Source organism: Lygodium microphyllum, chromosome 5 (assembly GCF_053477565.2).
Source record: "Lygodium microphyllum isolate KBCC chromosome 5, Lygodium_microphyllum_v1.1.10, whole genome shotgun sequence".
Lineage (NCBI taxonomy): Eukaryota > Viridiplantae > Streptophyta > Polypodiopsida > Schizaeales > Lygodiaceae > Lygodium > Lygodium microphyllum.
This window is the reverse complement of record NC_141139.1, coordinates 50048865-50067325: the sequence shown is the minus strand read 5'-3', so window position 1 is coordinate 50067325 and position 18461 is coordinate 50048865. Positions and strand designations below refer to the sequence as shown.

Sequence of the window (18461 nt, the reverse complement as noted above, 5' to 3'; positions counted from 1 at the left end):
TGTTTCTCCCCCTCTCTCCCTCATTGTTTGTCTCACTCATCCTCCTCTTCCCCTCCCTTCATCTCTCATTTCTCTCTTCCTCTTTTTCTTTGTTTCCTTTCTCCCCTTTCTCTCTCTCTTTCTCTCTTCCTCTCCCTTCCTCCCTCTCTTTCAATGCATCTCTTTGCCATTTTTTAAAAAAGAAAAGAAAATAAGCAACACAAAAATAAAGCAAGATGAGGCAATGTACATACCTCAAAGGTCTAAAGGCAAAACCCTTTGTACCTTCTCTTTGCACCTTCCCTCCCTTTTCCCTTGCAAACTTCTCTTTCTTCATCACGTGAATGATGTTCTAGAAAAAATTTTAAGGAAGAGGAGGTAAATCCTTATTAAAATCATATGAGAAGGATTAGTCTCAATTTGAATAGTAATTTATATGTAGATTTAAAATATATAAATATATTTTGAACATTTTGAACAAGATTTGTTTACTTCTTCCAAAACACTGCAAAGGTTTTTTCCCAAGATTAACAAGTTTTAGCCTCAACCAAACCTATCTTCTTTGAAATCTTCCTTTGAAGGTGATGGAATTATATAGGTAATAGGTCAAATTCTCATAGAAATGCATTAAAGCTCTAAGATGGTTAAGGTAAAGCTCATATTCCATAGATGTGTCCAAATGACAAATAAAGACCTTGGGCCATTTTGAACATGTTGGGAAATTTAAGCCTAAATAAAGAGCACCTTAGGATTTTATAGAAACTTTTAAAAATGGATATGTAAAGTTTAACAAAAAGAACAACTTAACAAAGATTCAGTTTCAACGATAGTAACTGAAGGAAAATGCATACACTTACTAAGGCCCTTTGGAATTTTGGCATTACTGATAGTACCTAGTCTAGTGATTTACTCAAGCTAGTTACATGTCTCCATACACTTTTGCAAGAAAGTAGTTATAGTAAATTGTAATTCTAGTAGGGGTATTAAAGAAGTATGGTAGTAATGGATGAATCCCAAAAAATATATCTCAAGCCTATAAAGTATGGGGTAGAGTATGAGAAAATTCAAATGAAGATGAATCAAACATAAAAACTACGAAATTAGCTTAGTCTTTTTATTCTATTTTCTTATGGAGAGCATTTTGAAACTTTAAGATTGGAATATGGAGAATCTTTAAAAATTGTTACAAACTATAGTGACCTAAAAACTATTGCTTCTATTACATTCAATTTTTGCCTTTTGGATGTTATAAAGCAACAATCAATCTCTTCACTTATATGTTTCTATTTTTTACCAGGATAGCCACTTGTCTTAGACTTACATGAAGAAGTGGGATAACTTTCCATAGTAATATCCTTGAGTATCAACTTTACTACGTGTCTACATTTGTGCATGCGCATGTGTGTGTGCATATGGCCATGCAAGTGTACATGTGCGCATGTGTTTGTGCATGTGCACATGTGTGCATGGATGATATACACATAAATCAGTACTCACAATTTTATAGAAATTTCAATGTAGGCATACCTTCAACTAGAACATCTATTACACACAAGAGTGATAACAATAAAATCCATAGGAGGATAGCAATAACGAAAATAGCACAAGAGGTCCAAGCTTAAGATCATTATTCTAGAACAACTCTCTTGCATGATTCTCATTTGTGCCTTATTTGTGCTTTACCATGTGTGTTGATCCTACTTAGGTGGATTTCATTATCCTTTTGTTAGTGTGGAGACATCTTTGCCACACATTCTTACTACAAAATCTAATGGAAGTAGCCATATATAGATTATAATATGGTTGTGCGTATGTATCCATCCCTCTCATTTGTGGCACCTTTCACAAAATTTGGAAGGAGGAGGATACTCTCACCAATAGAATGCAAAAATCCCTTAAAGAAAACATAAGAATGATGCATCATGCATTTAATCATGTATTTACAATGATCTTCAATGTGTGTTTTACCCAAAATAGTCTTACATGCATCCTAATGATGCATTCATGATAATAATCTCACACCTTAATTATTTGATGGTAAGTTTCATAACTTAGGGTATAGTGAGAGAAAAATGGATATAAAGTGCATGTAAGGGGTGAGAAGAGTGCCACATAATTTGGGAGCAATCTTACATATCTATATGAACGAGATGTGATCATCTTTGTGTGTGTGTGTGTGCGTGTGCGTGTGCGTGTGCGTGTGCGTGTGCGTGTGCGTGTGCGTGTGCATGTGCGTGCGCGTGCGCAAGCGCGTGGGCGTGTGCGTGTGCGTGTGTGCGTGTGCACGCACGCGCGCGTGCACTAGCATGCATGCATCTATTTATTTATCATGTGGAAAAAGGAGGTTATTTCCATACATAAAAATCTTGCTTGTTCTCTACCATAAGACATGCACATTGTTGTTATATTTTTTGTCTCTTTTGGAGTCTTCTTGATTTGGTATATATCTTTGATTAAGATAGTCACCTATTTGTGGAGTCTCCTTGTTTTGGTATCTATCTTTGATTAAGATAGTCAATATAGCTTATGTAAGCCAATTTTAAAAGTTGGAATGGTCTTTGATAAGGTGCTAGGTTGTGTGTTTTTGCACAACTCACTAATTGCAACCTTGAGAGGGTACAATACACAAGGGTAGCATGAGAAAGTGGAAAGGTACATTGAAAATTGTTTGTGGAGGCCATTGCACCTGATTTTGTCACATTCAAGTGTAGCGTGAAAGCTTATAGCTTTATTGGATATTTGGAATCTGAAATAATAAGGAGAATGTTTGATAATATTACTTCACTCCATGCCATTTTGCTTGTGCAAGTGCTGATAGGAACTCCCAAGGTGCCTTGTGTTAGTGCAACTCTAGCCATAGGATTTCCCAAGCTTGAGATAATTACCAAAGCTATAAGATTTGAGAAATGTTCAATAATAAATCTACATGTAGCCAATATAACTCCTTGAAGCAAGTAGTATATTTTCCATTGCAATTATCTTACTAATTTTGGCATACTTTTCTATTTCCCTTCTCATTTGTAATTGTGCTTTTCTCTTTTCTCTTTTTCTCACTCTCAGTTTCATCACTAAGACTACTTGGCCTTTCTACCTTGCTCCCTTTCTTCCCCCTCCTTTTTAGAGAACTTTATTGTAAATGGCCTTTGTGAATTCCTCATCACCATTGATGCATGATGGTTGGGCATGCATCCATGAGATGATAAGAGTATATATTGCTAGTACCACCTTTCAAAACATGGATATACCACTAAAACGAGATTATATAGACTAAAAAGCTCTTTATAAAAAGATTACACATTGAGACTATTCAAAGACCAATGTGAAAGCAATGATGCATCTACCAAGGTATTCTAATACATAGTACTCAATCCCAATTGCTAAGCATTAAAAGGTCAATTGGTACCCCAAAAGTAAATGGTTTAATTAACACTGTACTTTTTGTAGATCAAAAGTGTATGGAGAGAGAGAGAGAGAGAGAGAGAGAGAGAAAGAGAGATCATGTTTAAATAAACACCCAAAGGTTAATGGTTACACGTTCAGCTACTCATCATATTTTACTTATTTTTTTCTCATTTTTAAAAATTTTTGGGACCTTTTCAATCTTAATTGTGGCATTTAATGTTTCATTGATACCTTTTATAGCTTTTAACTTTTAGCTTGTTTCCTTATCTTTTCTCTTGATTTTTCTCATTTTTGGGACCTTTTCAATCTTAACTATAGCGTTTAATGTTTCATTGCTACTTTTTTTGGCTTTTCATTTTTAGCTTTTTAAAAAATGCTAAAAAGATAATAAAGTAAATAAATGAGAGAGAGAGAGAGAGAGAGAGAGAGAGAGAGAGAGAGAGAGAGAGAGAGAGAGACCTGATGATCAACACATTGACCCACAAGCAATAGATGCAAGTGAGAGACCTAGTGATCAAGACATTAACGTGCAAGCAAGAGACATAGGTATGTTGTGACTTTCCCTTCTCATGGTTACACTCAATATGTCATCCTTCTCATGCTTTCACTTAATACATCATGATTAATCATGAATTAATCATGGCATAGATTAGTTGTATTGTCATGGCACATCGATCGTGTTGTGATGGCACAATGATTAGTTATGATTAGTTTCGTTGCATCGACTAGTTAACATTTATTAATTTATTAAGTTTTGGATAATCAATTAATTAAAAGATAAAATTATTATTGTATTTATTAATTTATATTTAAGTAATATTAGTTAATTAGTTAGACGTATTAGTCATATTAGTATTTGTTTATTAGCAATATTAGTTAGTTAAACTTATGTAGTATTTGTAGCAGTTAATAGTTAATTATTAGTTATAATATTAGTAGTTAGACTTATGTTGGCTAGGCTTTATTAGTAGCATTAGTACTTGTAGTATTATTAGTTAACTAGTTAGATTTATGTAGTGTTATTAGTAGTTAATAGTTAATTATTAGTTGTAGCATTAGTAGTTAGACTATTAGTAGTATTAATAGTTGTAGTATTATTGGTTAATTAGTTAGGCTAATGTAGTATAAGTAGTATTTCTAGTAGTTAATAGTTAATTAGTAGTGAAATGAAAGAAAAACAAAACGATCTTTTGAACGTTTAGAAAAAACGAAAGTGTAATTATCTTTCAAATGTACTAAAAAATACAAAACCATCTTTCTCTTGAACAAATGGCATATTTTGAATGGACATGGAATGGTACCTTCTCCCATAATTATTTAAATACGAAAAGACTTGTGGTAACTTTTCTACATGTTATGTAGCATGTTTTTTATTTAATTTACTTTTTGAAGTATTAGTAATATTTATTCATTATAATGCTTATTTATTTTTTGAATTACTATTAAGCAAAAAAAGTAAAAATTATTATTTTTGCATGTAAAAAGAGAAATTAGCTTTTTTATTTTTTAAAAAATATGTGATTATGAAGTATAGTATGTTATTTTCATGAACAAGTGTAGTGTAGTTGAATGATAAAAATATATTATTCTCATTAGCATCAATGGATGCTACAAAAAAACAAAGTCATTGGACATCTCTCAAGACTTTTACAAAAAGGAAAACTATGGCTTATAGAAAAACATCATTACAACCCTTTACCATAACTTGGTATGATATAGAAAAACTCAAATAATTTTGGGCAACAGAATGTGAAAGCATCATTGGAACACTAACAATGTGTGTATCTTGTGGTATAGTCACAATGCAACATCATGTTATCATCTCAAAAGAACAATGCATCTACAGAAAAAATACAAGGATGTCTTTGTCAAGCACTATTCTCATTCTTTCATGCCAACAACATGGATTCAACATGATGATAACAAAATATCGACCATGTCTTGTGAACAAAGACAAAAACGAATATGTGGTCTCATTGTTACCAAACTACATAAAACGAATTCTCAATGCAAAGCCATTATAGCTTCAACTCTTGAGGATCATTGATACATCCATCTCGGTCTCCAAAACGATGACAACGATTACGAATAGAACCTTGGACTATTGATCAATTCTGGACAATCCTCTAGTCTCTTGAAATGATGCATCACTTTTGTAGCCATCTACTAGAACTGACTTGACTATATTTGATATTGCAGATGTGTTCCGCTCCAACATACTACATAATCCACTCATCCAAAAGTACATGGCTATAGTAACACATCCACATCCAAGGAGAGGGATTTGCATCCTCAGTAGGCAATCCATCGAAAGGATTCTAGACCTCCATCATGAAAGCTCTCCATTCAACCCAATGCTCCAAGTAGAATACAAGAATGAAAGAGATTACAATTTGCTTGATAGTATAGTTGAGCCAAGGCACATGCATTCTAAAGAGACAATCAACATAAGTTTGCATGCATCATATTACGGAATAAGAACCTTCTTGCAGGAGAAACAACAACATTTAGGATAGACGACTTGCATGCAAGAAGCTTGTCATGTGCCTAGATATCACCTTGGAAAATGCAATGTTTTTATTTATGTTGCCACTTGGCCATGGTGCCTTCGATGGAAACATCTATCTTAGTGAATACATCAAGATACAGGTGTCAACCTTGTTCTTTGTGTACACCTTACACAAGCCTTACATCCTGATTCTGTACTAGCTAAAACAGGTTATCTTGATTGTGAACAACACAAGTACAACTTGCCTATAAAGGGACATCTATAACTATAGATGCACAAACAAGAACAATTCCAATGAGGAGATCGTTAGGCACATCCTTCACTATATTTTTCCCACTTCAATACCAAGATCCCATCTTGGCTGTGGGATAACTTGAAAGACCTTATCACAATGGTTGACATATGGGGCATGCTTCATTTCTTCCTTACGTTCACCACAAACAAGGTCACCATTACAAGGTGGGCCGAGATCAACAAGTTGGAATGCATTGCAAAGGAGTTCAGTCCTAAATTCTCATGGAAAGATTGCACCATTGAGTGCACCATCCTCTTCCACACTAGGTTCCACCTTTTCTTCAACCAGTACATTCTTGGTTGAGCTGCTTGCATTGGGCACATCCAACACCATGTCATTAGGTATGAGATTCACCACAGGGGCTCGTTACATGCACATGTGATCCCATGGCTACATGAGGCAGAAGTTGTAAATACGACAAATGAGATATGCACATACATTTCATTCAATGATAATTGGTGCAGTTTGACAAGAAAACTAAGAGCCCTCATCATGGCGCTCATCATGGCAAAAAAAAATCATAGGTGCCATCGTGCCTACTTCATAAGCAGAAGTAATGGCCATGGTAAACAAAAGTACATATTTCTTATGTCTCACATGACGATTTGGAACCAACAATAGACCCTGAAACTCAATGATTAGTCTACCATCGTCCTAGAGATAAGCACTGAAATATTGTGTTATATCACCCAATGCTACTGCTCCTCTAAGGAGCACACATGAATATTCAACGAGTAACAAACTCTTCCATTTATTACTACCTGCTTAAGTATGCTATGAAGGCAAAGATGATCAAAAAGTTATGTTGGGGTAAAGGCACCTCCGCCTCGCCGCCCTGTGTATTACTACACTGACAGTACTCGCCACTGCACACTGCAGGTGGCGGGCGCCCGTCGCATCACTTTATTCTTTACATTCATTTTAGTGACTAGTAAATAAAGGAAGGCCCGATCACACATTGTGACTGTTGGAGTTCCCATTTCTTGTCTCTCTCTTTCTTGCTCTTTCTCTCCCACCATAGCTCGCGTGCAAGCTTCGATCCTTCTCACCTTTCAACTGGTATCAGAGCTTGGCTTCCTCTTGCTTGAGCTCAACTTCATGCTTCTCTACCTTCGCATCGACTCCCTTCACGCATTGGATCTCCATCTCTGCAGCCATATCCGATCTCCCCGAGCTCCCGTCACTCCCCGGCTTCCCAAGCACCTTCCCGGCCTATTGAGGCACCTTCAAGGCATTGGTACTGAGGTATTTGATCATTCTTTCAGGGTTTTATTTCAGTCTACAGGTTGCAAACAGTAAGGGCAGCCATGGCTTCAAACCCTTGAAGCTTATTCCCCTCATATTGTGCCTTACACTTATCAAGGCTCAAAGAGGCTTGTCATAGGCCTTTGATAGGCCCTTCTTGAGCCCCCCATTACCCCCTTTCAGCCCATGTGGAGCAGCAGCAAGTTCAGCACCAACATGGCAGATTGCGTCATTTTTTCTAGGCTGTTAGCACTCGTCTACTTCAGCTCCACACTTGGCCATTGCTTCTTGCTCTCTACCTTGATCAAGAGGGCTATTAGACTTCATGTTTGATGTCATTCAAGATTTGGGCATTGGTCTTGATCATTCGGGGCTGATTTCTTCAGATTTGGGACTGTCATAAACTGTCATAACAGGCTGAAAACAGGGCAACACCATTGGCATTAGCATTTGTTGCTTACACTCCATTCCGGTTGTGCTATTTGATGCCCATATGCGGTCTACTTGATGCCCGAATGCCTTGGGAATGTATGCACATGATTTTGGCCTGAAATATTGGCTGAAATTTCTCATTTTTGATAATCAAACTTGGCTGTAATAATAGTGGGCTGAAGGTACTTTGGATGCTTTGTCACTTACCTATTGGTACCGGATGTATGCTTTGGGATTTGCCATCATGTATCTGACATTTGGGGACGACTTTGAGCTCATGTTTGAATCTATGGAATGTATTTGAGCTACGCATAAGCTCTGTCTTGGTTGGTATTCACTGGCATTTGGACCGACTTGGCATGCTCTTGGACCGCTTATGCCTCATGTCTATGCTTGACAGTTAGACTTCATACATTACATGCTTTGGTTCGTGATATATGCCGCTTGGTTTTTCTATGCTTTACCGACATTGGGAGTTTTTCCTTGGATGTATTTGAGCATTTTTGACTCAGTTTGATCATTTACTTGGTTTCTATCGGATGTCATTGAGTTGACAGAGATCTTATTTTGGAATTATGTATTGCTTGTTGGTTGCTTCCATCAGTTGCTTCATGTATGTCATGCTCTTGGGATGTGTATGACGCATTGACTTGGTCACTTGTCACTGGTACTTTGTCTTGGGTTGCTTGATCCCTTGAGCTCGTTTATACGCCTTTTGTGCCAGTGGGAGCATCTTGCATGCTTACTTGACCTTGAGCAAGGATCACATGCTATTGGAGCAGTCTATGTCATTGAGCAGTTATAGATGTATTGAGACTTTGGGATTATACTCCGACAATTGGATGTTGCATTGAGTATATGTATTGGTTCACAAGATGCTTATGAGATGAGTCTCAATTTTGGATCCGCTTTCTTTTGAGCAGACACCTATTTGTGTCAGGTTTTGGCAGTTGGTTCTACATTTTTCCTAGATTGTTTGGGGGTGTGCCTCTTACTGGCTGATGCTATTTCTCAGTGTTATGCTCATGTATTTTCACTGTCATTTGGCTTTGTTTTGTCCTCTTTATGCCGACTTTGGACCTAGCATTGTTTAGTTGACATTAGATCCAGTTTTGGGACAGTTTGCTCTCATTATTGCAATTCTGAAATTTATTATAGCAAGCATTTATTGGTGGACTGAGCAGTATTTTTTATGTTGAAATATCCTTATTTGGTGTACCGCACCTAGTACTAAGTGGGCAACATCTTTTGGCACACTTTTCTCGCCATTTGGAGCTCATTTCAGTGGATTTCAAGCATTTTCTGCAGTAAAACAGCCAGTAGTTTTACATTGTCTGTGCATTTCCAGCCTGCATTATGGCGTCCTCTTCAACTGATAATGCCATATTTAACATCACAAAGTTGGATGGTACCAACTACTCTTATTGGAAGAGTCAAATTTGGCAGGTCTTGGTGCAGAAATCTCAGATTAAGCCACTTCGGTTGAGCAGGGAGCAGCCTGAAACTATGGACAATGACGACTGGCTTGAACTTGATGAGCTATGCAAGTCCACGATTGTATTGTCTCTCACTGAGCAGGTACATTATAATGTATTTGAGGAAGCACAGAGTGCATGGGATCTATGGAATAAGATCAAGAATCTTTATGATAAGAAAAGTCCGGCGAGTCAGATGTACTGGTTGAAGCAGCTTATGGATCTGCGCATGAAGGATAATGCGACTATGTCTGCTCACTTGAGCCAGTTCCATGCTATACTGAAGAACCTGACTTCGCAGGATATCACCTTTGGAGAGGAAGTAACTTCTCTTTTCTTGCTTGGGACTCTGAATGAGTCATGGGATGTATTCCGCACTGCCCTATGTGCCTCTATTGCTACTCTGAAACTGAATGATGTTGAGAGTGCTCTTCTGTAGAAAAAGGTTAATCGCAAAAACTTGGATACCTCTCGTGTTTCACATGCTTTGACAGTTAGAGGCAGGAATGATAGGAATGAACGTGGGAATGGCCGTGGCCGTGACTCTCAGAAGGGTCGGTCTAAATCTCGTGAAAAGTCGCATAGTAAGTCGCGTGGGCGCAACGCTAATGTCACTTGCCATCATTGTGGAAAAAAGGGCCATATCAGACCACAGTGTCATGAGTTGTGCAATGAGAAGCACAAGGATAAGGGGAAAGAGAAAGTGCAGAAGAAGTCCTCTAATCGCAGCATAGTACCTGCAAAGTCCAGCGTCAAGATTGAAGAAATTAATGTCACGCAGACCGAGGATTCCGATGGTAGTGATGAGTTCATACTTGCAGCTAGTTCTTCTTATGCCTCACACTTGACTGAGACACCTAGTATGTATGCACAGTGCTGGTTATTGGATTCAGGTGTGTCCTTCCATGTGACGCCTTACCATGAGTGGTTTCACTCTTACCGTACTGTATATGGATCAGTCAGACTTGGAGATGACAGGTCTCTTGATATTGTGGGCTGTGGAGATATTCAGTTGCAGTTTTCCACTGGCAATTTCTTTTTGCTCAGGGATGTATGTCATGTACCTACGCTTACACGCAGTCTTATGTCTGCAGGACAGTTGGATGATGCAGGGTTTTGTGTCTGTTTTAGGGATTCTGCTTGGAAGATTACCAGAGGGAGACTTTGTGCTTGCTAGAGGCGCCAAGGCTGGCAACCTCTATCCTCTTGTTGTATCTGGGTCTTCTGTAGACCATGTTTTGGCAGTGGGCTCTATCCCGCATGTATCACTTTGGTATGCCTGTTTGGGGCATATGTCTTTGAATGGAATAAAAATGTTATCTGGTTTGCAGTATCTTCCGCCTTTGGACTATGCACGTTTTTACTCATGTGATCATTGTCTTTATGGTAAGCAAAATAGGTCTATGCATAAGAAATCGGGTAGGCCATGCATGAGTGAGCTCTTGGCTTTGGTACATTCAGATGTTTGTGGGCCCATGCCATGTATGTCTATGGGTGGCACAAAGTACTTTGTTACCTTCATTGATGATTTTTCTAGGAAAGTATAGGCTTATCCCATAAAGCAAAAGTCTGATGTCTTGGCAGTCCTTCAACATTGGCTTGCTCTTATTGAGAACCAGACTGGGTATAGGCTGAAATGCCTTAGGACTGACAATGGGGGAGAATATGTTTCACGTGCTTTTGAGCAGTTTTGTGATGACAGGGGTATTAAGCGTCAGTTGACCGCCCCTTACACCCCCGCCCAGAATGGTTTGGCTGAGCACATGAATAGGACTATTCACGAGCGTGTCTGCTCTATGCTTAGCCATGCAAGCCTACCACAGAGCTTTTAGGATGAGGCAGTTAGTACGGTAGTGCATGTCATAAACCGATCGCCTTCTAGTGGATTGGATTTCCAGGTTGCAGAGGAAGTTTGGGCATCTCCGTACCCTCTTATGCGCATCTCCGTGTCTTTGGATGTGAGGCATTCTGCCATGTGCCCAAGGACAAGAGGAGTAAGTTGGATCCAAAGAGCATTAAATGCATCTTTCTTGGTTATGGTGATCCAAGAGAGATGGGCTATCGCCTATGGGATCCGCAGGCGCGGAAAATAGTACGCAGCCATGATGTAGTCTTCCATGAAGACAAGATGCACAGGCAGCCTGAGAAGGTGGTTGAGATCCGCAAAGTGATCTTTCAGGAGGAGCCTAGAGCTCCTGCACAGCCAGTTGGACAACCTACAGCTGCAACAGATGCTCATGGTCAGGGTATTGGGCAGGCAGCAGAGCCTGCAATGAGACGGTCTGCTAGAGACAGACGTCCACCTGATAGATTTCAGCCCTCTATGCATTATGTTTTAATTACAGATGCAGGAGAGCCTTTCACTTATGATGAGGCTATGCGTAGGGGTGACAGTCACTCCTGGGAGAGGGCTATGCAGTCTGAGATCGACTCCTTGCATAAAAATGAGACTTGGGATTTGGTTGCCTTGCCTAAGGGCAAGAAGGCTTTGCCATGCAAGTGGGTGTACAAGCTGAAAAGTACCCCTGGACACCCCAAGCCGACATACAAGGCTAGATTGGTAGCAAAGGACTTTAAGCAGGAGCATGGTGTAGACTTTGATGAGGTCTTTTCTCCTGTGGTTAAGATGACCACCCTGCGCTTGGTCTTGGCTTTGGTTGCTCAGCTTGACTTAGATCTATATTAGATGGATGTCAAGACGGCTTTCTTACATGGGGACTTGCATGATGAGATCTATATGGAGCAGCCTAAGGGCTTTGCAGAATCTGGCAGGGAGCACCTAGTGTGCAAGTTGAAGAAAAGTCTTTATGGCTTGAAGCAGGCACCTAGGGAATGGTATCATAAGTTTGATGCCTTTATGCAGTCACAGGGCTACAACAGGAGTGCTATGGATCCGTATCTTTATACGAAGAAAGCCCGTGATGGTTCATTGCTTATTTTGGTACTCTATGTGGATGATATGCTGATAGCAGGGAAAGCTCATGATGAGCTAGATGCTCTTAAATCTCAGCTGAAGAAGAGCTTTGAGATGAAGGATTTGGGACATGCCTCTCACATCCTTGGTATGCACATTAGACGCGACAGGCATCAGGGACTCCTCTACTTGTCACAGAGGGAGTATATTCATAAAGTCCTTGAGTGCTTCCGCATGCAGGACGTAAAGCCTATTGGCTGTCCATTGCCTTCTTATGTGAAGGTATCACAGGCCGACTATCCGCAGACAGATGAGCAGAGGGCCGAGATAGCCTAGATCCCTTATGCTTCAGCCATGGGCAGTTTGATGTATGCCATGATAGCCACTCGTCCAGATATTGCCTTTGCAATTGGTGTTGTGGCACGCTATATGGCTACACCTGGCAGGAAACATTGGGATGCCGTGAAGGGTATCATGAGGTACCTGAAGGGTACAATAGATATGTGTATTTGCTATGGCAACCAGGATACAGGGGTCATGGGATACACTGACTCCGATTATGCAGGACATGCAGATAGTAGGAAGTCCACTTCTGGCTATGTATTCACGTATGCTGGAGGTGCTGTCTCTTGGATGTCCAGGGTTCAAAAGTGTACGGCTTTGTCTACCATTGAGGCCTAGTATGTTGCAGCCTGAGGCTTGCAAGGAGGCCATATGGCTAGGCCGTCTAGTTGCTGACCTTGGGATTGATGCTATACCTACACTGCATTCGGATTCTATGAGTGCCATTCAATTGGCTAAGAATCCGGTCTTCCATGCGAAGATGAAACACATTGAGGTGAGGTATCACTTCATACGTGGTGTCGTGGAGGACAAGTCTGTTGACCTTGTCAAGATCTCCACTGACAAGAATCTTGCAGATCTGCTCACGAAAAGCCTCACTACTGAGCGCTTTGCCTTCCTCAGGAGATTGATGGGCGTTGGATGAGATGTTGCCTTTCCTTATCCCTTGTACCTATGTACAGTTGTACTATCTCTTTCTTTTCTTTTCTCTCTCACTGGGGCAGATTCGCCTTTAAGTGGCCACCCCGTGTATTACTACATTGACAGTACCCGCCACTGCACACTACAGGTGGCGGGCGCCCGTTGCGTCACTTTATTCTTTACATTCATTTTAGTGACTAGTAAATAAAGGAAGGCCCGGTCACACATTGTGACTGTTGGAGTTCCCATTTCTTGTCTCTCTCTTTCTTGCTCTTGCTCTCCCGCCATAGCTCGCATGCAAGCTTCGATCCTTCTCACCTTTCAAGTTAAACATCTAGACAAAAGATGCCCAGAGACTAGGATTGCAAGACTTGGACTCAAACAAGCAAAAATTAAATACTATTATAATATTGTGCAAGCTAGTTTCACCCATCGAAGCGGCATTAAACAGCATACAGATCCCAATAGTCACACAAAGCAAGTTTGTTGAGTACATTGATAGCTCCCCTACTACGCAAATATGATAGCAAAAGCTCACAAGGATAGGGAATATCATCATGCACCCTATAGACCTTTACTATGTCTGACCATCGAGCTTAGAGCATGTAATATTCTATCACTACCACAAAAACTACATCATTACCAAAACCACCCCTGCATCTAATCTCGAACCCACTCTCTGCGATGCTTATGGCAATACCATAGAGCAACATACTGGACTGGTACGATTCATCGATTTTCACCCAGGCTACCAAACTGAAGGTTTCTTCTTTAACACATTACTATAGTGAACAAGCTTTAGGTCAGAGAGTGAACTAATAAGTGCCAAGAACTTGGCACAATCATACTACATTGAGTGTCAACTCCGTGGTCTCGTGGCCAATGAGGAAGACCTTGAAATGTTCATTACGGAGTACACGCAAAGAAACTTATTCACCTTAAACGGACGAACCCACCAACTGATGAACATGATCATTCAAAAGATCCCTTTCATCAAAGACAACCCAACAACATTCACAATATCTCCAACATCATTTGATGTGAAAGTAGCATTGCATCAATACAAATAAAGATGTTACAGCTCATGTAGGAATTTCGAACAATTCATGAGAGTACTCTAACAACAGAACAACAAGCTATCTACAACCACCTCATCAATGCGACATACGGCCTACACATCGTTGGTATGCGCCTACACATCGTTAGTGGCACACCAAGCAGTGAAAAAAACTTTCTCATACGTTACTATAATTACAACCTCATTGCCAAGAATAAGAGCATACTGATACCCAAAATGTTTTTCTGGGAACAGATTCTTGAAGATACCATCAGGCACGTAGGCCTCAGTGGACTGAAAAACATCTTCCCCAGATGGATGCCTATGGATGCTTTCTTTTTACCTGCTTAATAAACCCAAGCCTGTGCTGGCTGGAGGGCTTACCTGTGCAGGTCCTTCTTGTTTGCAGATATAGATGAGTGTACAGAGCATAAGGATAATTACTGTGTTGGGCCTCCTCTGGGTAGGTGCACCAATCTGCCGGGAAGTTTCGCATGTAGCTGTAATATGTATGGATGGTGCTGTGGGAAATGGCATCGACCCTCACAAAAGTACAAATGGGACTGGCTGTACAGTCAATGAAAAGCGCGTCAAAACCATCATTATTATCGTAGGTGGGAGTTTACTTCAAGCAGTTGTATACTTTCCAGGAATTAAGTTTTCTCATCACCCAATCAATTATTCAGGCTTTCCTGCTGAAGCTCAGAAAGTGATTTGGTGGATCTAGGTACTGCATTGCCCACAGCTGTTGCAGTTGCAGTGGCATGCTGTGTTGCCTGGTGGGTGTGCAGAATACGAGCTTCGAGAGCAAGGAGAGATGAAAATTTTGATAAGAACGGGGGGAGGGCCTTGATGGAAGTCCTCTCAAGGGGAGGAGGAGACACGCTCAAAGTATTCTCTGAGGGGGAGCTCAAGAAAGCCACTCAGAACTTTGCAGAAGATCTGCAACTGGGCCGTGGAGGCTATGGCACAGTCTACAAGGGGTTTCTTGGTGATGGTACCATTGTGGCCATCAAAAGATCTAACCATATGGAGACAGGGGAGGCCGAGCAGTTCATCAACGAAGTGGTAATCTTGTCACAAGTCAATCACCGAAACATAGTGAATCTGTTGGGCTGCTGCCTGGAGACACCAGTGCCTCTCCTTGTGTATGAGTACATCCCAAATGGTACTTTGACTGAGCATCTCCATGGGAAAGATGGCAGGTTGCTGAGTTGGGAAACCCGCCTTCAGATAGCCCTTGAAAGTGCAGAGGCGCTCTCATATCTTCATTCTTCCATATCCACACCAGTCTTCCACAGAGATGTGAAATCCTCTAACATTCTCCTAGATAAGACCCTAACTCCGAAGATTGCTGACTTTGGCATTTCACGCCTCCTCCCCAAAGATCAAAGTCATGTCTCCACCCTAGCACATGGCACCCTAGGCTACTTAGATCCTGAATACTTCCAAAGCTTCCAGCTCACTGACAAGAGTGATGTTTACAGCTATGGAGTCGTGCTGCTTGAATTGATAACCTCCCTTAAGCCGATCGATTCCGAGAGAAGTCAAAATGAAGTCAATTTGCCCATGTTCTGCCTGTCAAGGTGGAAGGATGGTTCTTTCCCTGCAGTCATTGATCGGCGCATGGCCGTGTCTGAGGATTCACATGTTATGAGCTCCATTAACGCGGTAGCAAGCCTTGCCTTTGCCTGTCTACGTGTGGATGGACAGAAACGACCTTCCATGAAGTCAGTCTTTCAGAAGCTACTGTCCATAAGAGGGTCAGTAGAAGGCAGCACAGGGGCGAGGAGGGATGATCTGGTACTGGAAATGGAAGATGATGAACTGAAAGCTCTGGTTCCTTCTTCAGAGAAGCTTAGCAATGATGTAACGTACAGTCAGAAAACAGGTGGATCGAGCTCAAATCCGAGTGGATTTGAAGAAATGGAGATGGCGCTAATGAGATCTCTCATAGGAGGAGGAAGGTAGGCTGGTACAGTTTGATCTTGCTGCCTTCATCTACGTCTATGCCCCCTATCTACTCCCTGCGATACAGGGAGGTGGGTGCAGGGCTTCACAAAGTCTAATATTCCATGCTTCCAATGAATAGTAGATTTAGGAAACTCTTTAGGGTAAAGGGGCCAATAGAGTGTCATTTAACTATCCTCCATCATAATTTTTTTTTTCTGAGTGAGTCTCATAAATGTTTTTTAATGGTCAAGCTATTTATGTCATATAGAGCTCAAAAAGCAAAAGAAAGAAACATTTTGATATTTTTATCAAGTAGCCCTAGACTTTATAAATGAAGGGTTCATAAAAAGAGTGACACGGGAGGCGGCCTCGCAGAGTGAAACTCAAGGATGCATTGTTTTAGGGTTTTATAAAAGTCCAAAATATAAAAACAATTACATGGCTCAATTGTTTGAATTACATTTAGCTTAGTTGTAATTTAAAAAAGATTATATCATAACGTTAAGTGGCTAAAAAAGCCATATCTTTTTTGTAAAATTATCATTCAATTGGAGCGGGGTGAGTTTTTCTTTTGTAGGGCATCACTTTATTGGACCCTTTACCCTATATGCCCTTTCAATCTCTTTACAAGGAAAAGCGGAGTTGCTCAATTTAGCCCTTCCAACTGAATGTCACTAAACACCCAATGACATTGTAGCCCAAGTGGTTTGCGCATGTGGGTGTACACACTGGTTTGTGAGTTCAAAAGGCCTTAGTAATCAATTTTATGTTTGCTTTTTTTGAACTTTTCTTGCATTTTAAAATTTTTACAACATTACTATACCTTGATAGATAATCATGTTGTTTTGAGCCATTAGGGAATCAGTCTCTCTCACAAACTGAGGGCTTAATGGAGATAACATAAAATATTAAATTAAACTTAGATATTCTCTTCACACACACACACATCAATGGTCAATTCTCTCTTCTTTTATCAACCAACAAGTTACAACTCTCACTCTCTCTCTCTCTCTCTCTCTCTCTCTCTCGCCCTCTATCAACCATAGCCTCACACACACACACACACACACACACACACACGCACATCAACAATCAACTCTCTCTTCCTTTATCAACCAATATCTCTCTCTCTTCCTCAAGCTCTTCCTTTATCAACCATAGCCTTTGTGTGTGTGTGTGTGTGTGTGTGTGTGTGTGAACAATCATCCTCTTTTATAGCTTGCTAAATTGTTTCCACGCAATGTGGCATAATTATTTATTGTGAATATTTGATGAGGATACGTTCTTTAATTATTAAAATTGATCTCTCTATTTGTCTTTCTCTCTCATCTAACATAATTAAAAATAAAAATGTTCTTAAAATTAGGTAGACCATATTTTTAAATTTAATATTTTTTTCAAGTTGCAAGATAGGAAAAATAATGAAGATGAATAGGAGTGCGAGAAAAGACTTGGAACAATGGATCCAAAATTAAAATATTTAGCCTTTAACAATTTGCAGGTTTTTGAAAGAGTTTACAAGTTTTTAAATCATAGTATAGCTTAAAAAATCCTAAAATTTCTTAGAATTGATTTTTTTTCTTAAGTTTAATGAATCACGACATTACACCTTGGTTTTTTGTAAACACTACTGGAAGTTGGAACTTCTCTTTTAGGAAGCATCCCAAGATGATAAGTATATTTTTAATTGATTGCAATTTTTTAGAAACATCATCTTCCATGCTAAATCTCATATTACACTTTAATGTTTCTTTATTTGTGTTTGTGTGTGTGCTCATGTATGTACACACACGCATGTGTGTGTGTTATATCTCAACAAGAGGTTTTCAAACAAACAATAGAAATGCATCCAATTCTACCTCTCCAAACTTTCATCAGCTAATTTTTTAAATTCTAAGTGAGAAATCAAAGCCAAATCTCAAATTACACTTTAATGTTTCTTTATTTGTGTTTATGTGTGTGTGCGCGTGTATGTGTGCATGCATGCACATATGTGTGTGTGTGATATCTCAACGACAAGTTTTCAACAAACAATAGAAATGCATCCAATTCTACCTCTCCAAAATCTCATCAATTAATTTTTGACATTCTAAGTGAGAAATCAAACTTTTGATGCATAAAACAAAGAAAACACGTTCATGTGTGTTTGACAATGGCACTAGGGAGGGGGTTGGTTGTATATATATTTCTTCTCTAATATGAAATAAGGCGACTCA

General features: G+C 39.8%; 1 protein-coding gene across 1 annotated transcript; it reads left to right on the top strand.

Annotated features, from left to right (window-relative positions):
* Nucleotides 1-14781: 14781 nt before the first annotated feature.
* Nucleotides 14782-16991, top strand: LOC148035810 (wall-associated receptor kinase 17-like). Its single transcript, XM_087677815.1, has 2 exons — nucleotides 14782-14906; nucleotides 15020-16991. Exons 1-2 carry the CDS (start codon nucleotides 14804-14806, stop codon nucleotides 16261-16263), a joined length of 1347 nt encoding a protein of 448 aa, XP_087533941.1. The 5' UTR covers nucleotides 14782-14803; the 3' UTR covers nucleotides 16264-16991.
* The last annotated feature ends 1470 nt before the right edge of the window (nucleotides 16992-18461 follow it).

Bases quoted from the DNA above. Each gene is read 5' to 3' on its own strand.
- LOC148035810 (XM_087677815.1), top strand. From the start codon at position 14,804: ATGGATGGTGCTGTGGGAAATGGCATCGACCCTCACAAAAGTACAAAT. The intron at 14,907-15,019 runs GTGGGAGTTTAC...TGGTGGATCTAG, and splicing joins AACCATCATTATTATCGTAG to GTACTGCATTGCCCACAGCT.